General features: G+C 42.8%; 1 protein-coding gene across 6 annotated transcripts in view; it reads right to left on the bottom strand.

The window, feature by feature from the left end:
- Window positions 1-110: 110 nt before the first annotated feature.
- LIN54 (lin-54 DREAM MuvB core complex component) overlaps window positions 111-23,019 on the bottom strand; it is a 37,682-nt gene continuing 14,773 nt past the window's right edge. For 3 of the 6 annotated variants that reach the window (XM_066996635.1, XM_066996636.1, XM_013190549.3), the window contains exons 3-14: window positions 18,005-18,125; window positions 15,202-15,347; window positions 13,499-13,654; window positions 10,927-11,143; window positions 10,113-10,186; window positions 9,762-9,959; window positions 8,657-8,748; window positions 7,255-7,326; window positions 4,705-4,807; window positions 4,266-4,403; window positions 3,380-3,582; window positions 111-2,920 (exon numbers count right to left, since the gene is read on the bottom strand). In XM_066996635.1, coding sequence (XP_066852736.1) covers window positions 2,719-2,920; window positions 3,380-3,582; window positions 4,266-4,403; window positions 4,705-4,807; window positions 7,255-7,326; window positions 8,657-8,748; window positions 9,762-9,959; window positions 10,113-10,186; window positions 10,927-11,143; window positions 13,499-13,654; window positions 15,202-15,347; window positions 18,005-18,125 — 1,722 coding nt within the window. In that variant the 3' untranslated portion in view covers window positions 111-2,718. The remainder of the gene's footprint in view (window positions 2,921-3,379; window positions 3,583-4,265; window positions 4,404-4,704; window positions 4,808-7,254; window positions 7,327-8,656; window positions 8,749-9,761; window positions 9,960-10,112; window positions 10,187-10,926; window positions 11,144-13,498; window positions 13,655-15,201; window positions 15,348-18,004; window positions 18,126-23,019) is intronic. The other 3 variants (XM_066996634.1, XM_013190552.3, XM_013190553.3) reach the window with 3 other exon arrangements.

Below are 23,019 nucleotides of genomic sequence, written 5' to 3'. Positions count from 1 at the left end.
ACCTGCATCGCAAGAGAGCCTAGTGATAACAGATGTATTGATTTTGATACTTCAGTGCAGTTCTTTAGTATGTATTCGTCAGTGCTGAAGGAAAGGAGTACAAAAAAGTGTTTACAGAATAGTATAAATGTTTATTTTTCTTTGTGATTTATCTGACTGTTTTATTTTTACAATATAGAAAAGTGTATTCTTTGAATAGGTCTAGTAAATATAAATTTAATTTTTCTACTTTCAGATGTAAACAGAACTAGAAAATGAACCCTTGCCCCGTTCCCAATTATTTTTATGTAACTGGATGGGCTTGACTGTAAATCTTGTCCAGCAGTTTGATTCAAATGGCTAAGGAAGTACAAAACCCAATCCATACGTATCACACCAGGGAGAGGGGAGAGAGGAATCCCAGCTTAATATTGGAGAAAGCTTGTTCAAAGTAAAACCGAAAAAACTAAGAGCATTTGATTGCACCTTCAAAGTCTTTACAAGTAAAATATTCTCAAGCAATGCCATCATACATAATTACAACTGTAATCTAAATTTCACAAGTGTTTCTGCACACTGTATATAAATACACATCACAAAAGGTGCAATTTAGAGTAAGACACAGAATATATACAAAATTAACATGGATTGAAGTCTAAACAAAAGAAGGCATATTGCAATCTGTTTAAAAAATAATGTACGTAGTTATTACTTTATTCACTTACACTAATTTACATTTATACAAATCTTACTGGACATACTATGTTAGCTCACTAGAAGTAAACTGAGTATCTGCCCTATCTACATGTAAAGTTACTGTACTGACTTTTAATAAACCCAAGTCTTAATTATGGAAAGAAAGTAGTTACTTACATGAGAGATGGATTCCTTTTTCAGAGATTTGCACTATCAGACTTGCGGTTTATGCTGAGGGAGATGCTTCTACCAGGCAGAGCCCTTCAGACGGTGACCAGCAGGACACCAAACTGGCACACCTCCCAGGGCCTTCATGCTCCCGAGCCATGCTGGGGAGGGGGGCACAAGGAAGCATGGAGGACAAAGGGCCTTTTGCTCACCACGCAGGGCCACAGGGTGAAGACAGGGAGCAGAAGCCTCTTCCTGTCCTATTGCCGTCAAACACACCCGTAGGTGCTCGGCTCTGCTGCACGTTTGCCTGGCCCCTATCTTTTCCCAGCTTATCCTCACCAGAAAACCTCGAGGAAGAGCTCTGCCACATCTCTGTGTTTACAGTTTTACATGAAGAATGCAAATCCTTTTTGGAAAAAAAAGAAAAGCCATCTTGTTCAGGCAGCAATGAGACAGTTATTAAAATTGTTATTGACATTCACATTAGGTAAGTAACCTACCACGTTGATTTTGCAAATGTATTCTACTATCAGAAACGTGATCTGAGATGGCCTGTAACAAATACTGAAGAAAATCCCCTGCTCCAATCTACACAGAGCTCTAAGGTGATTTGTGTGTTATGTTGGTATATTTTCCTCCTTTTTGGATCAAAGGATCCATAGATCTATTTTGGCAGCAACCTTGATTCTGCGCTAGCATCCTCCCCCATCACAGCACTGTCATTCTAAACAACACTTAAAAAACCCTTACGCCAAATAAACCACCAAGATACTGAGAAGCAGCATCATGGTAACACACAACCAGGCTGAATGTAACCTCCACCTGTGGTCACAGGTCAGTTAAAAGCCAGATTGTCTCAAGTCCTCATTAAGACAACTGTGGCTCCATGGTCTCCTGTGACCTCAGCTTCTCAGGCTTAAACACTTCTCCAGGGCAACAGCTTCACCCTAGAAAACACAACGGACTGCACATCCCTACCTGCAGCGAGGGATTAGGCTCCTGCAGGCCTCTGAACACAGAGCTTCACCCAAGCAACAGCACCTACCTGCTGCACAGTCAGCTAACACCATACGCTGGGCAGACAGCTTGGCACTGTGGCACAGCTGCTCTTCCTCACTTTCAAGAGCAGGCCACTGTCAGCCTCTGAGTTCCACCTTAAAATACACCTGAGCCCTCATCCATGATCATATAAAAAAATTCCCAATTATCCAGTTTGCCTCCAAATTCCTTGGGGTCTGCTCAAGCGAGATTCTCAACCACTTGTCCAACACTAGACCTGCAAGCAATCCCCGTGTACTCGCCTGCATATTTCACGCTGCTCTGTGCACTGAAGAAGCATGCAGTGTTACGTCCTACATATGGGTACCACCTTCCAGTTAGATGCTCATTTCCAGATGTTGCCTTTTAGAACTAACTTCGACACACAGATACCTCTTCATTACGAGCCTGTTGCCAAAAGTGTCATCTGGTTCTTGCCATCATCTGCATTTTCCTGTACACACAACGCAATGCAACTCCATATACTGTAAATAATATATATTATAATCATTTATATATGCCCTTCAGGCAATTATTTTGAGGGAAAGGGGAGAAAACAGCTATTTTTTTTTTCCCTTAAGAAACCCACGTTAAAAGCTGTACATCAGGAAGAAAAATTGACCTTTAGGCATCATCTTACATAGAAGAGGATTTAGTTAAATTTAAAAGGCTCTAAATCTTGATATAAAATATTTTCTTGTTTCATCTTCCGCAAATCAATTTAAAACAAGCACCAAATTAACGAGTATTATTAAATCCTCTATGCCAAACCAAAGTGTCCCTGTGCCTTAAGTGTTCTGTTCAGTCCACTTCATTGTGGCTCTTGTGCACGCGTCAGCAGTTCATGGCACAAGGGTCACTTTTGGACTTGCCAGCAGAGTTAATCACTCTCATCAAACAGCGTCCAAACTCCTCCAGGATCATGCGCTCTGCCGCAGCTTTCGACTTGCCCAACTTCTCCGCTTGCTCAGCCTGCGCGAGAAGGCATTCGCAAGTTGCATCGGCCACCTCCTTGGTTACAAATGTAAAGGGCAGCCTGAAACAAACAGAAAACCAAAGAACCCACTCACTCCAACAGGCAGCGAACAAGGCACAGCAGCAGTCAAATGAACAGACAGGCTGTTGTGTTCAGTGCCTGTCTCCACTGAGAAACATGGTAAAGCCCATTTTGACCTGCCCAGGTACACAGAACAATTCTCCAGCTTTCAGTGTACGGGCGGCTCAAGGTTTACAACCACCCAGTAAACGCAACATGCATACTTCACGGCTCCTGGCAGCACATGGGCAACCATGCTTAGTTACACGCTTGAACATAGCCAAATGTGGCACACACTAGATTTACAGGAAACAAAGCTGTGTGAGCAAAACGCTCCAGTCACCCGAGTGCTCCTGGTCCTACAGCTTAGGTAACATTCGAAGATGACAGGGATATACTTGTTGTGTATCCAAAAAAACACATTAGAACCAGGCAAAATTGCGAGCTGCGTTAACTTACTTCCCCCCACCACTGCTGAGTGCTGGTGTTGGCCTTGTTAGGAGATCTGAGATCTGGGAAGATAACTTGGTCTTCGCAGCCGTCTGCTGCTGGACCCTAACTTCGGCAGCATCCGCTAAATGCATCAATGTCTTTCGCTCTGGGCTTTCTTCAAAATTTTTGCAGCCAATGCATTTGCATATGGAAGAACACATGATTTTTGCCTGAAAGAAACAAACAGAACGTGAGAAGCCTGTCGCAGTTTTGACACCCTTAAGGACCACCCACAGGGGAAAGGTGATCTTGTTTTAGTCTGTTTGCAATTAGCCACTAGCAGAAATCCTCAGGTAGTTGTCCTCTCTTTAAATTCAAGGTGAGGTACCTTCCCAGAATTTACACTTGAATCCAGTGCAAATGAACAGTATCCCACTCATGCCCTTCTTTCCCAATCTGCTGTTTTCAGCAGAATTTAAGTGGTTAAACTATGAGACAGGTCAGTCTGCCACTGTCTCTGCATCCGTAGAGCGATCAGTTATCTGATGCAACACAAACTTTTGACTTTGGCTTCCACACACGTTCCATCCCGGAGTGTCTCTGCAATGCTGCAATAACTACTTGAGCTCCGAGGGACATGATGCAGTAGGTTTCTTTTGAAAATATTGCTCTTCAGTAAAGGAGAGCTCCAAGCCTGTGTTCAGAGTTATTACATGTTTTAAAATTAAACTCAGATGACAGAAGTGATCAATCTTGCAAAACACATGGCTTTCTACGTGTAAACTGCTGGAAGAAAAGAGAGACCCAAAACTATTATTGCAACATGAAAAAGAGCAAAAGACAAAGCACAGCAGCAAAACCGCAGCACTGAAAGGAAGAACCAGCATCTTTAAGATGAGAGAATACTTCTTACCTCGTAACATTCACAGTAGTTTTTGAGGCATCCCGAGCGTTTACAGTTACACCCTTTGCTGTGTCGCCGGTCTGATTCTCCTTCCTTTCCTTTACCTATTTTGGGCTTGAAGGCTTCAGGGTTTCTGTCAAGGCAGGCCTGTCAAGGCAGATCCAAAGGGTCAAACAATGCATGCAGGGAGTAGAAATTACAGATGCAACGCAACAGCTTACATCTTGCACAGGTGGGAGATCAGGGTGTTACACACCCACCCGGCCCCATGCCGTGGCTTCGGAAGACACCAGCTACTTCTTTCACTCCAGCTATCTTTGAAGCAAACTAAAAGGCCTGCTGTCCAATCACGGCGCTAACTCAGCAACACACCCAAATCTATACGAGCAGGAACAGGCTCTTTCCTTCCATGACATCAGAAAGAGGAAAAAAAAAAAAGACCCCTCACCTTTATTGCTTTTTGCCTATCATTTTCATGGTCCAGGTTGTTGTAACAGTTTGTACAGTTGCAGTTATTGCAGAATTCACCATTTGCAAAGCAATCGCAGTACCTGAAACGGAAGATAGACAAGGCATTTGTAAACATGACCGTTACCTTGGCACTACTACTGTTGGCAGCACCAGCCGTTTCTGGTCTGGTGACCATGCACATGCACTGATGAACACCTGAGTCACCCTATGCTGAGCTCCACATGGACAAGGTGTCTGTCTGAGCTGATGTTCAGACAGCTCAGGTCCTCAAAGCAGCACAAGAAGCTAATAGGGCTTGGTTCCATGGCAGTCCTTGGGTGGTTATCCTCATAAGACAGTTCCTGACCCTGCTGGTTCAAGTTAGCTTTAGGAGCTCTCATACAGTCAAAACGAAGAGCAACTGATTGCAACAGTAAGTTAACAGGCAACCTGACATCTCACAGGACTAACACAGCAAGGCACATTTTTTGGTAGCTATGCCCAGAAGCTATTGTCAGCTGTGAAGTAAGGCAGAGTTAAAGAAAGAATGAGAGAAAAGCAGGGATGGAAGAAGAGACTATGATTAACAAGTACATCTCAGACTTTGAAGCATGGGTAACTGGAAAGGATCTGAATGAGGATAAAACCGCCATTATTGAAGACTTTCTAAAGGGGAAAGGATGTAAATAAGAAGCAGCAAAATACCAACAGGAATAACCTACCGCATCACCTTTTCTCTTCTGCACCTGTGCTACCTCCCACCAAAAACAAGATCCCATCACCCTGTGGGTCTGATACATGGAAATACACCACATTCATCCTCAGCTCAGACATGATTTCACGCCATGAGAAACTCTGGCAGGTTCCAGTGCTCCCAGTACCACTTCCAACAATAGTTGATGGAAAATGCTGATCCTTTTCAGCTGATCTTCAAATACTATTGGGAATCTATGTTCATTTTTAGGAGCCTAAATCCCTTGCCAAACTGACTTCTACTTCCTGTCATTTGCCTCGGGCAACACTGCAAGAAGTAGATTAGGGCTGCCCTGGATGCCACTAGAACCCTCCATCTGGTCAAATTGCATTTTGGTGATTTTTAGCATCCTGAATGGTCCCAGGGATGAACTACATAAAATGTGTTAACAACTTGTAATAGCTCTCCTTTCTCTCCTGCTTAAAATTCAGCATTGCAACGGTCCTAGATTTCAAAACAAACAGCACTGGCATGGCATCAATCCAGAGCACCACTGAACAAATCACCTTGGAGTTTTCTTCTTTGTAGAATGGGCTATGTAGCCATCTGCAACATTCATTTGGGAAACGTAACTCCCCTTACAGACACATGAAGTATGACTACTGGTGAGAAAGCACCTTTGCCAGAACGAGTTAGCTGTTTGCTCTGCAATGCCTAGCCACTTAAAGATATAATTACAATAATGCACCAGAACAGCACATTCCCAAACAGCATTCTAAAGGTGGCAGCACCTGTGGAAGCCTAACAGCATTCTTGCTGGTGCAAGACATGAGCAACAATGCCATTATTCTCTCAGAGTTTCCAGAGCATTCAAGAGCCAAAGACTAAAATCTGTGGAAAACTCCAGGCATCTAACGGATATTTGGCACCATGAAGACAACACCTTATGTTGTAAGAGGAAAGAAAGGCTAAACAAAGGAACAGCTAGACATCTTCCTGTTTACCCTGTCTGCTCTGCAACAAGCAATTTTGAGACTAGGCAGTATAGGGCATACCTTCCCACACAGGTGTGGGGTCTATTACATGAAAAGATATCCAAACTGCAAAGTTCAAACACATTTCTTAACGAGGGTTCAGACACTACTTCATCATTTTGTCTTGGAGAAGCGCACCAATGATTTCCTCTTCATTGAGTAACATCCCATGAAGCACAGACCAATTTTATTATCTCCTCCTGATATGGTCCAGAAATCCACATCCTGAATTTGCTTGAGGCAAGGAACTTAAATTCCTCAACTTAAAATGCTTTTACGTCAAATTGTTACAAACACGCTCGATAAAACAGCAAAAGATTTCATGAAGATGATCGAGCCTTAGACCTAGCAGTTAAGAATCGCTTGCCCATTCAAATGTTTAAAACAAACAAACCAACTATCCCTGCAACCCAACCCAACCAACCATAAAAAAAAAACATAACAGCCCAATTTTGCTGAAGTACTTCATACAGCATGGCATTACTCAAGGGATTTGCAAAAGCATAGTAGATGCCCACTGATGATACTGTGGGATGTCATGTCACTCACAGCAATACTGCAACTCCAGCTGCTGAGTGGAATTGGCTCTACCACACACAAGGGCACATTATGAACACTAACATTATGAAACGCTAGGGTCCATACAGCTCACGAGTTACATGAAGGCACGTGCACTGTGACATCTCCACCAGTGTCACCAGCAGCTTTAAATGACAATCTAGACATAACATTTCTGACATACTTAAAAACACTACTTTTTGATTCTTGGCATAAATATGGTGTCAAGGATAAGGCTTAACAACAAACAAGATGTACTTACAATTTCAAACATAGAGACTTTGTACAATTGCAAGGCTTCCGGGGGCGATTTGCAGATTCAGAAGGAATAATTCTGTAGAGGGGGGAAAAATGCATCTATTTATACACTATTTATACATCTATTGCATCTATTGATACACAAAACGCATCTATTTATACACACACAGTTTTATTAGTTTCAGTTTCTTCCTATTTTAAATTCAAGTAAACGGTTGATGAAAATTCTGAAAAGTCTTTATGTTCCCTTACCATTAGGTTCTTGGCTGACGTAAGTAACTATTATATATAGTGTATTTCCAACCCAGAAAAAGCTGGGTTATTTGTTGCAAATCTGTCTACATGTCTTAAGTAGAAATGAAGCTTAAAGCTAGAGGATGCACTACAACTGCAAATGGCAGTCAGAGAAAACTTCCCCAGAACCTGTCGTCACGCAACGGGACTAGGTCCAAAAAAGGTTCATAGATTAAGATCATGCCTTTACTTTTGAACAGCAACAACAAAATTGACTAAACCTAGAACAATGGGCAAGCAAGCCAAAACACGGCATTCAGCTCAAAGATGAGTTTTATATCAAACACAGGCTTTAACTGCTCTTAAAAGCTAGGATTTTGTGTCATTAATCGCTTTTGATGAGATTCATTCCATCCCTATCCAGCAATTTCTGCACATAATACCAGGGAGATTAAATCAAACCCATTCGTTTGGATAGCTGCATCTGGATTAAGGATTAGTTTGCATCACAGTTTAGGTTGCAGCAACAAAAAGCACCTTGGCGTACGCAATTTCCAACAAATAATAACGCAAAAGGACAGTGCAGAACAGCTAAAAGCTGGCTGGGTCAATGCAGGGAAAATATCCCACGTTAGCTGTTATTTTCATCTTTAAAGTGAAAATACAATATTGAGAACAAATAAACAAACCAAAGCCTCCTATTATGAACCATTTTGGGCTTGAGATGCATTTTGAGGCTTGGTTGGATTTGTTTGTGCTTAGCATCTTGCTCCTGTATCGACCAGTACCTCTTTCCAGCAATGTGGAAAAATAGCTCAAGCCTGTAGCTCCCAGGCTCTGATGCAAAATGAAGCACAAACATCAACAAAATTTCAGGTCAACTTTCTGCCATAGGAATTGAAAACAAAAACAAAGATGGTGGAGGGAGCTACAATAGCTTTGATCAGGAGGGTAGTTCAGTTATTAGTTAGATGCATGTCCTTTAGTCAGAATTATTAACCTCAACACAGTATACTTGATGTCCTTAGAAATCCCACAAAACCCAACATCTGAGTCCCTGCCTTTATTTATAATAGCACTGAAAAAAGTCTGTAAATTCATCAGCCTATACTGCAGGTTTGCTGTCCTTTTTTTTTTTTTTTTTTTTTTTAAACTCTTTGCAAAATACTCACCCATTAAATGGTAGCCGTGCTTGGGACTGAATACTAGATGTCCCTGTGAAGCCAGTGTTGCTTGCTATAGATACATATGACGACTGCTGTAACTAACAAAACAAAAAGGTAATGTGTAACATGAAATAAATTAAAGCATGCTCAAGAGGACTTGTACTAAGTATTTTAATTAGCTTTCCAGATACTGTTATAAAAAATAATATGCTTGCAAGCACAGATTTAGAAATTTGCAGAACTTGGACCAGGCAACAAGGTCAAGTCTTCGTATTTAACAAAACCCCAGTATTTTAGATGATATTTTTGTTCTTTAACAGTGTCTACAGACATACGGATAACACAAACGTTCAGACCACAAACAGTTCCAGCTCCTGAAAACACACATCTCACTCTTGTTTTCTTAAGCATCCCTGACTGCCAACAGATCAGGATCACTTTCTGCACAAATGACTATAGTAGCCCCTTTCACCTACAAGCCCCTTATTACTTAACTAAAACAAAATTATTTACATCCTGACTTTTCTTCGTATCTGGACCCACACAGTGCTTTTCATATTAAGTAAAAGGAACCACCCCTAAGAACCTGCTAGGTAACACTGTTTTGGGCTACCTTTTTTTTCTACCTACATACAGCTCTTTTCTCCTGCTAAGATAGGTTTTGAAGACAGACTGGCACTTAAGATGTGGACCTACGGTGGACAGCCTGAAGGAGACAGGTTGTGTCTAGAACACCAAATGTCTGAGTAGTTTTCCAAAAAACCTGTATTCTTCACTTTAAGAGAACATTTGGGCAAGTGCACAGGAAGGATGCAATACAAGTGTTTTTAGGGACAAATAGCAGCTTTAACAAAACCAAAAGGGATCCAAAGAATAAGGTTGATACTGGTGATGCCACAGGCTGACTGAATTCTTGTCTGAACAGACTGGCTAGTCAGCTTTCAGCAGGGGGTTTCATTTATTCTTCTTTTCATTCTCAGCATTGGCCAGATTTTGACAAAGCGTACAACCAACCCCTACACCTTGGCTGGAGAGCAAGGACTTCTAACTGGAAGGCAATATGTTTCATAACAGCACTACTTTCTTACTTATCTCTGGGTTAAGACTGTACCTGTGTGACATACTGAGCTGGAAGGACTGCATAGCCGACGTTTCCTGTGCCAGGTGCTGGTGCCAGGACAGTGCCTGGGGGAAGGTTGGTGAGGTTGGGCTGTATCTGTGGCAGTGGAGTGGCTGGCATAATAAGTCTTTGTTGGGGCTGACTGGTAGTGACTATCTGGGAGGTTGGGTTGATTGGTTTGGGCACCACCTGGAAAGAAAGTCTTGATGAAATCTTGCCCCCCCCCTTTTTTTTTTTTGTTCAGAATGCACTTCTATTAATAGAACATTTCACGATGGTGCTGAAATTGGACTTTTTAATACAGCTGACAAGCCAGTAATATGCCTTTTACATTCAGCTTACCTGTTTCACAGTCTGGGCCGGCACTATGGGAACAGACATCCGCACTGGGGTCGCATTCACCACCACTGGCTTTGCTGCAATCAAGACATAACATTACATTAACACGCATTATTCACTCAGCACAGAGTTGAGTCAAGACTTTCATATGCAGAGAATCCAAAGACACCGACTACTGCAACTACGCTGAGAGTAACTGACCAAACTCCTAACAGGCAACACTTATGCCAAAACACCACCTACATGAACAGTTATGTGCACAAGAGTGCAGGCATATGTTTAGCAGCTATGGTTTAAAAATCAGTTTGGGTGCAGAGCCCCTCTGGACACTCAATTTTTTTTGCCAAGAGGACACTAAAATACTACAGCTTGGTTTCAGATCGTTGATTCCGTCACAGCTCCGGAAAGCATGGACAGGAACCATCAGAAACATTTGGCACTTCTAATGCATTTTGTATTGAAGGATCTTCACATTGCAGTAGTTTTGTCAAGACGTACGTGGGCTCTCATGACTTCCCACTTCTCATACTGAGAAACTGGGACTTGCCACAAGTCACCCCCATGCTGATAAGCTAGTTGAAAGCAACAGAAAATGCTGCAGGGATTCAGGCCCAATGACAAAACCATTTGACACAGAGGAGCATTTCCACATACAAACCTGAGGTAGCAGGAGAACACAAAACCTTTCAAAACCTACCACAAACTCGGACACATCTGGCAGTCTTGAAAATTTCTATTATGTAACTATTTAAATCCTCAAAAACCAAACAAAGGATTAAAAACTTAGTTCAGACACCACATCAGCACCGGCACTTACCCTGTTGGAGAGGCTGTGTATTTGTACTGGGATTTTGACTGGCCGACTGGGTTGAACTATTGGCTGTTGTGGCAGTAACGAGTCTGACGTAATGGAACTTGCTTCCAGGTACCTGAATCTGCTGAACATTGGGTGCAGTTGCCAAGGGAATAATTGTCTTAAATTGAGATGTACCCACTCCTCCTACAGTAATGGTCTGCACTGCTGATTTCACAGCCTATTAAGCCAATACAGAGAGCATAAAGTTACTTTTACAAAGGCAGAAAGAACAGCAGCATGTCTATTCCTCCATGCGTTAGTGAGGAACTCTTTGATCCATGAGCATCCATGAGAAGTCAGTTATCCCCATTTTTTGCTTTCCAGAGTAAAAAAGAGACGCAAACGGATACAATGCCAGCCAAAGCTTGGTGCAAAGCAAACTCTGTTCTGTTTTCAATTCTTTACAGCAAACTCCCGAGTAAACTAATATTTGAAAGAGTAGGATGACTCAGTCTGCTTCCCAAGATACAGTGCATGCCAAATTAGACTTCAGCTGACTAAGGAGAACATTGCTCACTTTGTATTCAAAATCAAGCTGAGGACAAAACTAAAAATATTCTTATTAATAAAAACACGCAGTAAGAACTCCTTGCAGAACTGTTTGTGCTGGACTGCAGCATGATTAATCTGTGTGTACAGATACATCCTGTTGGACACAGTTTATGATGAACACACACAAGTCACTGTGCAGCCCTCGAGGTGCAAATGGAACAGAATCCATAAACTGATCGCTGAAGAGATGACAAAGTGGGCAGGCTGTGAAATGAGAGAAGCAAGAACAATGAACCGCAGCAAAACAAATTTACTAAATAATAAATGCCAAAAGGAGAAAGAAGTGGATTTTGGCAGACCTGTGCTGCCGCACAGCTGGGGTAGCAGTACATCTCAAATTCACAATACTTCAGCTTTGCAATTTCTCTCAAACGACAAACTGATAACAAGTCCATGTCTATTATTTTTATAAACATCCATAACTGTACGGGCTTGATAGCAGCCCTTTTACCATTCTTTCTGATGACCTCAAATGCGAGTTTATTCCTCTTCTTTCTCCTTTTATCCGACTTCTTTTGGAGTTCAGCTTTTTATTATCAGAATCTCTTAAAAACTGATATTAAATCTATCATGTACATTTGAACTAAGTTCTAACGTTAAATTTGATACAGTGATATGACTTGATATAACATTTTCCTAGCTTCCCAGCTTTGAACACCTACAAGAATGAAATCTCATTTCACACACACTTGACTGGAAATATAAGCTCACTCTTTTATGTAAGTTTTCCCTGGGATAACTTTTTTTTTTTTTTTCCTAAATAAATATATCGAAACCTCAGGAACTCAGACCAATTGGAAACAAGCACTGTTTGCAAGCACACTCACAGCGACACTCACAGGGAAACCAGCTTGGGCAAAGCTCCCTCTAGCACATGAATTTCTGACTGCTGTCCAAAGACAACCGGGAAAACTGTAAAATTTAAGTGACAGCTCTTCAAAGGGTATCTTCTTGAGCCCTGTGATGACAAGGGAAACCCTTATGTTGTTTCAGATAGCTTTCAATCAGATCTCAATATACCTACCACCCAGGAATCCCAGTTCTGTCACTTCGAGTGCTTGCATTAGAATGATTTCATATTTTAAAAAACATTTTAAACAGACAGTCTTGCCAGCTTTACTCCGAAATATCAAATCATGCTGGTGCCTACGTCTCCTTATCACCATTCCCATTATCACATGCCATGCTAAGACAAGACTAGTAAAATCTCTCTGAGCCTCTGGCCTTTTGCAGTGCATGCTACTGTGTCCGCTACCTGAGCTATGTCCACCTTGCTCATTTACACTCATACACATTCCTGTGTATTTACCAAAACAGGAATACAGAGATTCAGATAGAAAAAGATTCCCCTAAGATAAAAAAGGAGGGATAAAATAAAAACTGTAGTTTGATAGACTACTCAGTTCTGTCTCGTCTTCCATTAATGGAAGGCAACTTATCCAAGCTCACAGGGAGAACCTTAAAATTTTTCTAGAAATGAGACAGATGGAATTATTGACTTAAATTCTGTAGGTCTCAGACCACAGTGTCTTGGTTACGCAGACGTTTACCACAAGAATATGAACTCCATTGTTGCAAGCCTCAGAAACACCCAGGAAGCAGCCCTAGTTAGTGGTATACAAACAGTGTTCATTGGTGGAAAAGAACCAACCACTCCAGGAATTCTTCCTACCGGCACAGGGTGCCTTTCAGATGACTTGGGAGATTTAATACGCAGAGACGAGAACATGCCCCAAGTGGGGCTTCTCCGGCTTGGGCACCTGCTTTCTAAGTGCGCGTGCCCTTGAGTGTGCTGCCAATAGTTGGCAGCCCTCCATGGGAGGAGCGCCTGCTCCTCCGGGCAATGCTTCTGCCAACTCTTAAGCAAATGCTGCTACAAGAACACCTTGGGACTGCCAGTTTGCAGTTCAGCACCCTAGATTCTCACGAGCATGAGATGAGACGCAGACACGCTAGAAATTAAACGAAAGTCAGTCTGTACCTGCGCGGTTGTGTGGTTGACTATGGCCTTCCCAGGGGAGGAGGGTGCTGACTGCTGCACTGTGAGGATCTGCTGTCCTAACGCTACATTCAGTGGGACGCCCACCGTCTTCTGGGGGGAGTTGGGAGGCTGGGAGGCCACTGACACCACTGTTAGCTGCTTGGCAAAACAAAGAAGCAGTTTAAATTTCTGAGCAGCATGCAAAACCCTGTACATAAACGTCCCCCTCCTCGTGACAGAGGTACAGTTCTCCCACAGTAGCTCAAGTTCTTCCTGCGAACAAGGGCGCTGTATTCAGTCACAACTCACACGGCCTGACTGTGCAAGCACAGCACGTAGATATGTTAGAAACTTCAAGGCGTTGCCGGTTTCCAGCACAGAAAGTCCCATGCAGACAGCTAGCACTGCTTCTCTTTTCCTTACGCCCCCAAACTCTGTACACTCAGACTGAGCATTGTCAGGACAGATTTCTGAGTTACAGCTTTCTAATCAGCACCGTGACTGTTTCATGATAAAGGGAAGCTTTAGAGGAGGGTAGTGGAAAGGAAAAACAATCTCACTTTATGCTATTAATTCAGCCAAAACATAAGAGCTTCATAAGTATTTTTCAACTTTATTTCATTTTTTTTCTTTCCGATATCTTTTACTTTCTGATTCCTGTAACGATCCAGTTTTCTGACCAGATTTCTGCAGAGCGCATCATTTGAATACTCTATTCTAAACAACCACAACCCTTCCAAGGTCAGTTTTCAACTTCTTTTTAAAATTCCTACTTCAAGTTTTAACAAAAAGAAACCCAGCTTTTGAAACCATTTGTTTTTAAAAGATACTTAGAATTATTTATCTACAGTGAACTCAAGAGGTAGCGCAAAGTCTTTTCACTCCCACTCATCTATTAATTTTTATTATAAGATTTACTTAACACCTTCCCTGCAATGCTTTTCCCAGCAATATTTCTGAAACACAAATCCTCTGCTGTTTGTCTAACTCTCCGTAGCTAAAAGCACATCCAAAACAAGAAAATCTTAATTCTTGTGCTAGTTTTCATACCTGCTACTTAGTTTGCATGCATTATACATCTTGGTTCCCCTCCCTAACAATCATCCTTTCTCCAGTAATATTCCTATTCTCAAGGCAATTTTAATCAGGTCTAAAATCCCAGCTTCGCCGTGATGCTTGTCTGCATTGCATGAGTTATCTTCCTATCAATTGCCTGCCTGTGCCAATCTCCGGTTCTATCAAGGATCACTGCCAATCTCATTTATGTCAGACAAGACTAGAGAAGACTAAATTATCTATGCAGCACCAGGCAACAGTTAGTAAATGTTAACCTATTAACATAACCAAGGTCTCCTCTTAAACAGCCTGTTGAATTTTTATGAATGCATTTAAAGACAAAAAAAGGGATTATTTGAGCGCTTGGCTAGGGGAGAACAGCTGCTCTGGGAATGGATGCTGAGGGAATGGCAAGAAGTGACAGGAATGGGAAATTAATGCAGTACCACGTATTTACTTAAAACCACATTAAAGGAGACGGCTGAAAAACCTAGTGTAGGCCATTAACGCAGAGCGTAGTGCCACGCAACAGAGACTCTGGAGTGGCAGGATCACAGACAGCTCGTAGCCAAGACTCAAACACAGAGCTCCATTCAGATCACTTTGCAGCAAGGACGGGAGGGCTGCAGCCAGAATGGGGTCCTTACCTTATTGGGGGATTTGAGTGGTGAGATAGCTATTTTATTCGGTGTCTGTTGTGTTGTTGTACTCAAAGAGGATCCAATAACTCCAGTCTCAGAGATCGTTATTGTCTTTGGTGGTGTTCCTGGAGCAGACTGCGAAAGAACCCTGCCTATAATCAACAAAGACACGGTCAGCTTCAGTATCCCCTTTTAGAACTTGTAAAGCTCAAGTTTTCCCTGGTTAGCACGCTGTTGATCCTTGCCTCTGAGGGTACCTTACCTACCAGGAAGGACAGTGGAACTCCTTAACTTAGATTCAGAAAGAAAGCAGAAACAATCTGTGTTACCACAAATGAAGAAACAGTTTTCTCAGGCTTAATAAAACTGACATTTACTTTGAGCTTTCTGAGGCATCCAGCTGGTAATTCTTGAAAGCCAGCACAGCATCCCCAGGCACGCATCCCTCCAATACACCTGCGCTGCACACACTCAGCCAGCTGGCAGCATGCTACCAAGTCCCTGGGCTGCTGCCAGTGTACAGAAAAACTGTGAATTGGGAAGGGGTGGAGGGGCACTTCCCTTTAATACTCTGCCAGCAGAAACGAGCTCTATGACAGTGACCACCAAAAAGGTGCTTGGTGTCTCTCTACATTCAACTTTGACTTTTTTTCATTCTGTTTGTGCTGGTGGTTGGCTTTTTCACTGCCTAACACAATATATGATACTCCTGTGAAAATATGCACGGAGGTATAACTCCCCATACAATCTGCTTTTGCAATAGCAAAGAAGCTTAAACATCAAAAACAGCGGCTCCAAATCACAAAATCAGCCTCATGAATACTGCAAAACTGCAAGAGCAGAAAATAGATTTTTCTTCATACTTTTAAGTTGCTTTCCAAAGAGCGTTTGACCACTGAGCCTTCCTCTGCTGCACTTTGGCTCAGATGTGTGTTTCTGTCACAGCCTATCTCTCAGCAATTCTCTCATATATATCAAAATATAAGAAAAAGCAGTGTAACTTTGCCATCCAGAACCAACTGGTGACATGAAAATTGGGTCAACTGCAACTAACATGATCAAGCACCATCCACATAGAAAGCTGCCCTCCTCTGAGGTCTACATGCTCTGAGATAACCCTCACTTGTGTGCAGCCTAAATAACAGCATGCTTGGTTGCTAAAGCCACATGCAACCCGAAAATGTCACTATCTGTGGGAATTTTACCATCTTCAGTATTCAGTGCTGCTAGTTTTGTTTTTTCCTGGTGATAGCTTTCCCTTTCTCACTGCATCCCCTCTGCGCTCCTTGGCATCAGCTTCCTAAACAGAATCTGGCTGCTTATATTGACAATCCTTGCAAAATTACAACTGGCACCTCAGTTTTCAGAAATGTCCAGGCAATTACAAGTATCTATCGGATTGAGAAAAACACACACACACAATCTAAACAGAACACACATGTGCTACACCTTCCATAAAGCAATACCAACCTCTCTCAGCTGGTAAGCTGTACTGGCGGTTTGGGGTTGCGAGAGGAAAGGAAGATGTTTAGGAAGACTTCACTTAGACAAGCATCTTCACCTCGCCAGCTCAGGGAAAAGTACTTGTTATTCTCCAGCTTATTGATTGAAAAGCTGGAAGCTTATTTCTTTAATAACACATTTGCTAGTCAATATGATGCAGATCTGTTGTGACCTGCACGTTTCTTTTCACTCTGCAGGCAACAAGCTTTAGAAGTCTAATGGAACAATAAACTCTTGCAAAAACTATTTCTGTTGTGGTTCTTTAACTGTTTGTCAGTTTTCACGTACTGCCAAATGAAAAGGTAATGCCTCTTGAAGTGGCTTGTTTGTTTTTGAAACACACAAAAACCTTAGTTCAGATGCATATGCACAACGTTTTACAACTAGCACAAATCCTGGTTCCGTAAGGACTTAACACATTCATATGTGGAAAATATTTTAGGCCTGCTGGGAGGGGGTCGATCTGGAAACAGATAGACATCCTTTAAAGCTCTGAAGGTGACTGGCTTTCCAGGTGCGTCCTTTGGAAATAATTTGCGTGCCTTAAATGTTACCTGCATACAACTCCCCCACGCCAAAATCAAATGATTCAAGTCTAATTCATCTAAATGAGCAAAGTGTAAGGTTACTGACCACTACGGGGCCCCTCGCTACAAGAAGGACATGGAGGTGCTCGAGAGAGTCCAGAGAAGGGCAACGAAGCTGGTGAGGGGTCTGGAGAAGAACTCTCACGAGGAGCGGCTGAGGGAGCTAGGGTTGTTCAGCCTGGAGAAGAGGAGGCTCAGGGGAGACCTCATCGCTCTCTCCAGGTACCTTAAAGGAGGCTGTAGAGAGGTGGGGGTTGGTCTATTCTCCCACGTGCCTGGTGACAGGACGAGGGGGAATGGGCTAAAGTTGCGCCAGGGGAGGTTTAGGTTGGATATTAGGAAGAACTTCTTTACCGAAAGTGTTCTTAGGCATTGGAATGGGCTGCCCAGGGAAGCGGTTGAGTCACCATCCCTGGAGGTCTTTAAAAGACGTTTAGATGTAGAGCTTAGTGATATGGTTTAGTGGAGGACTTGGTAGCGTTACGTCAGAGGTTGAATTAGGTGATCTTGGAGGTCTCTTCCAACCTAAATGATTCTGTGATAACATTTATCTGCTTCTATCTACCTCAAAATCTTTGTTGATTTTTCCCCCAATTGCTTGAGGTGTTAAAACGGAAACTATAATAAAAATCAACACAGGAAAAAAAAAAACCTACAATTGCCATCTCTTTGAATAACCTTAAAAAATCATAAAGCAAAACAAGTCAAGTAAGTACAACCTGCAATGACTGGTGACACTTGAGTGGTCTGCCCTGTAACGGCTTTGCTATTGATTGGTTTTGCAAAGATCAGCTTGGTGATCACTGGGCCAGAAGTTGGGGTTCGGGTCTTCTTCGCAATCTGAAAGACGGATAAAAAAATTCTCAAATAACTTGAGTGTTTTGGATCTAAATCATCATGTTAACGACATCATACAAGATAGAGTGCAATATTCACAGACAGAATAATTCATCATCTCACACTTTACCTCCATTTCTCATGTTGGAGAGAACTGGGTTATCATCTATGCCTCTTGAGAGAGCCAGCCACCAAAGCAGGACAGCCAAACCCCTCACAGCTATCTCATAAGATATCCCTGAACAAACATACCTCACTTTCAAGGCGCCTTATTATTGTCCTGAAAATATTTCTCACATGTGGCCTGCCTATGTAAAAAATATTCAAGTTAAAAGCCAAGTCTCAAAATTTCAAGTTTAAAAAAAAAGTTACTTTTTCAGCCACCCAGGACATAAACTTGCTCCTTGAGTCACTTAAATGAGACTACTACAGCTCTGAAATGTTTCTTCACTGCTCTGAAACATTTCTTCACCTGTTCTGACATAGCAGCACACTCCTACCCTGCAAATGGGAAAAGAGAACGTGGATCATCAGCCCCTGAAATTTTTGGACATGGGCTAGCCAAAAGCAAATCAGTACATCCAGGCCCAAGAGTAGGGGGCCATGTGTCCCTTCTGTGACATCTCCCCTCTGAAGTGCAGCTGGACCAGGGACAGGTACGTGCAATTCAATGATACGGACTGCTTCAACTTAAAGGCTTTCTCAGCAGGGCTTGGTAACGAGGACAATCAGAACTTTTTCCTCCCTTCTCCACACTGAAGGGGCAGCTACCAGATGCGTTTATCCCAACCGTTTCTATACCCTGGCATGCAGGCGTGGAAAATTCAACTTAGAGGTGACTTCTTTCAAAGATTGCTTTAAACCACCAACTCTCGAGGCTGCCAGCAGATGAGGGCAAGCATTAGGATCTTCTCCTGTAAGCAATACTGTACTCAGACCCGCAGATGAGCCCCGTCCTGCCTCACCTCTGCCCCACGTGCCTGTGTGCATCCCACAGGCACCGGCCACCACCTGCAGCAAGGTCACAGAGGCATGAGATGGCATCAACATGGGGAGCCACATCGATATTGCACATCTGTTGCTTTTACTCAAACGAGCAAGCAGAGAAACCTTACACATGGAGACAAATACAGAAATGACAGCTACTTTCAACAGCCTGAGAAAGAAGCAATTGCTTAAATGAAGCAATCAAATAGGCTGGATGTTGTGGTTTCCTACACAAAAACCCTATTTATAGCATTTGCTGACTGCAAACACCTCCTTTACAGTAGCGCGACGCCAAAGCATTGCAAGTGGTCGGCAATGTGCAACAAATCCAGCAGGCTGCCCGCAGAGAGGGTGCGTGAGGCTGGTTGGGCTGCCTGCAGCATGCTGGCAGCACAGCTGGGGAAGCCCCCGGATGGCACCACAGCTCCTGGCCTCGCACCGACAGCAAACCCCGCACTGCGTGCCCGAGTTGTGCCCGGCTGAGGCCAAGGGCCCCCAGGCAGCTCCGACCCTGGGCAGCGCCAGATTGGAGATTGCCATGCTGTTGAAATTAATCCTAATCCTGCTACAAATTATCACCGTAATTTACCTGCTATTGCTTCTAGTCGCTGAAGCAAGGGCAAAGTCTGGCTCAGAACATGGCCAACACCTAGCAGGAACAGTGAGCGCTCAAACAGCAGCAGCAGTTTCCCAGTAACAGTCATTATCCATGCTTAAATTACTTGCATAAACACTTACAAAATACCAGCCAACTGTTACCATCAAGTATCTCAGGGCAAAGTAAAAATCCCAGAACAAGAGCTGGTCAACACAAGTAGCCCTGCTTCAAGGGGGCTCAACTTGCGATACCCTTCTCAGATATTTTTTTTTTTGGAAAACTGATGGACTGGGAAGCAGAAGCTCTACATTTTCTAAGAAATGACTGAACTCCCGCAGGCTTTCAGAAACGTGGCGAAAAACCGGCATACTTTCCCTCGGCCCTGCAGCATGGGCAGCCCCACTGGCTGCCTCTTGGCAGCGAGCCCTTCTGGAGCATCGATAGCCCCAGTGTCTGCCAGAGCCTCCCAGGATAAGGTGGGAAGCTCATTACCTGTTTCAGTAGAGACTGGAGACACCAGAGGAAATAATCAAGGTGACAGAATGTCCTCTCAGTGCTTCAGCAAGAGCAACTTCTCTGGAGCCCTCTGTCACTGCCTGTACTAATCACAAGGAGGTCACCATTATTCCTTTTTGCCTATGTAAGCTAAGCACGCTCTCGGAAAGTTGCTTCGAATTAGACTGCAGAAGTATTTCATAGGGCAAAGAGCTCTTCCCTAAGAAAATTATTAATTTAAGAAGCACACAGCAGCCTTCTTCCCCCTGCAGAAAGGAAAAGCTTAATGTGCAAGCATCTTTATTTCAAGGGTTAATTTGTGTCTCCCTAAGCTCTTCCCACTAAACAAGATGAACAAGTGTGCTTCCATGACCAGCCTGCCTTCAACTGTCAAGCAACGTGATATTATTACAGAAAAAGGCACTCGCATACCTTGAATTTACTGCGGGCTAGGAAAAGCCACAGCCACTTACCACAAAGGAGCTAACATAGTATAAATCCACTCCCTAGATGACCTCATGGGAGCTCCTCCATGCAGCCACACCCTATGTAATTTTTACTTGGCATAATAGGAAAAGAATCACAGAGTCTGGAAATAGAAGACAACAGCCTACTTGAGAGAAGATAATAAGGACCCTGAGTCAGGAGCAGAGATTTGCTGTGGGCTTAGGGAGTGCGCGAGTTTATTTTCCCACAGTGAAACAAAGCCACACTGATGGTGCCGCAGTTGTCTTGCCACAGTAGCTACAGACATGTAGATGTAACCACTGAAATGCGGAGCCAGCTACCACATCGAGACAAGTTCAGGTTGGAGCAGCTCAGTCGCAGCAGTGGCGATGGGTCTGGACCTCTGCTTCTCACACAAGCGCCAGGTAGTACGCCAGCACATCATGCTTTTTAAGCCTGCATGCAAGCAGAGTCCCAGGCTGAAAACATGTGCTGGCCAAATTGTTTTGTCCACACGTGCAGGGCAGTGGTTTCTACTATATCATGATGAACTGTCCAGATCTACAGAAGGTCTACAGAAGGGAGAGCAATAAACCTCTTACTACAGAAGCCCGAGGTCCCACTGTGTTTTACACCCCACAGCTTCATACCTCTAACATTGCAGTCAGAGAGGGAGCAGGATTCCAAGGCACGTTTTGCAGAACTCTATCAATTCTGCCTTTTCTCAAGTGCTGAGATCTCAAGTGTCACAATTAGATTCCAGTAAGACAAAAGGATTTTATTTTTGACCTGCAAAGCCCCTACAACATTGATAATGTGAGGAGAACTGTACAGAGCTCGTATCCACCTAAGCCTCACCTTTTATCAATTCTTTTTTTCAGCACGAAGTCGAACTGCTGTGCTGCCTTGCATCTGAAACAACTGTTTCACATGAGTTAAGTTACACAAGACCCTTGGGAAGCAGGGAAGCATTCACTACTTCCTTTTCCACTCAGGAGGTGCCAAGAAGGCACTGAAAGGTTGAGAGGCTCGTCAGGATCATGGGGTTAACACATGACATCATTTTCTAAGTGTGGGTTACCTCCCCTGTCATCTATGATAGAGTAAGATCGTGAATCTCTCACCTAGCCTCATATATCCTTTTGATAATTAAGTAATTTCCTGCAGGGAGACGTACTGTCTAGGAGTTGCACATGTAGTTCTTTCCTGCAGTATCGGTCACTTTTAACAAACTGAACTCTGCCTTCTTGCTTTTCATTTCTACTTCCTCATCTCCTTATAGGGGAAAAAAAAAAGGAATATCAGGCATTAACAATTCATTCCATTTTGCAAAAGAAAGCAAAGATTTAACAGAAAGACCATAACAAACAAATTCAACCCAACTGCAATTAAATGGATTAACAAAGGGATGCAAGCCCATTTATAATGGGTTATATTAAGGAACCTGTAGAATTCCTCCTGACAAACAGATATCAATCACTGAGTCAGTTTCTCAGTCACTGATGGCACAGGTAATCTCATGGAAGCAAAAGCTCATTGCAGTTATTTTCTTAATATTATACTGTTTCATTTATGTACTAGTTGGCAGTAACTGAAGCCAGTAGGAAATGATCCACTCTTACACGTTCCTGTGTTGACATCGCTTTTTCGAAAACTGTAATGACAACTGTATCATTAACAATGGAAGGCACAAAAACAGGAGCCACATACAGGGTGCACAGATAAATTGAAAATGGTCCTAACTATTAAACATTTTTGTCTGGAGATAAGACACAGCAACAAAGGAGGGGAAAGCAGATACCGGTGCAGGGATCATCTGCTGATTTAAAACAAACTACCTGGACAGTTGCTTATGTGTGCTTACCACAAAATGCTAGCTGGGGAACTTACCAGTGCTCATGGTATGCTTAAAAGTAGCATGAAAAGTTACTTGAAAAATTTCAAGTGTAGGAAATTTGTTTTCATTTGTGTACTTTCAGTTTCCTTTCTCATCTCACTAATTTCAATAATCATTTTCCATCATAACCTGCACTGAGTTCTAGTTTCTCTTCACAGTCATCTAGAAAGAAGTTGCTCACATTTAGTTCTGCCACACATCAGATGAAAATCAGGCCCTTTCATTAATAACTTGTGTCTTTACAACACCTTTTCAGATCCCATCAGATTCTCTCTGTTTTCAGTTATCTCCAGATCCATGCCTGAGTTGGGAAACAGCGCTTAGAGACATCCAGCTTACAATCCTGTCTAGTTGATCAATATCTATTGATAAGCTTAAGCAGATTTGAGGCAGACGAGATGTACCTTTCTGTTACTTCTCAAATACTGTACGGTTCTTTGGAGACTTTATTTATAACAAGCTCAATGCAAGAG

This window comes from Anser cygnoides, chromosome 4 (genome assembly GCF_040182565.1).
Source record: "Anser cygnoides isolate HZ-2024a breed goose chromosome 4, Taihu_goose_T2T_genome, whole genome shotgun sequence".
Lineage (NCBI taxonomy): Eukaryota > Metazoa > Chordata > Aves > Anseriformes > Anatidae > Anser > Anser cygnoides.
This window is presented reverse-complemented; position numbering and strand designations above follow the sequence as displayed.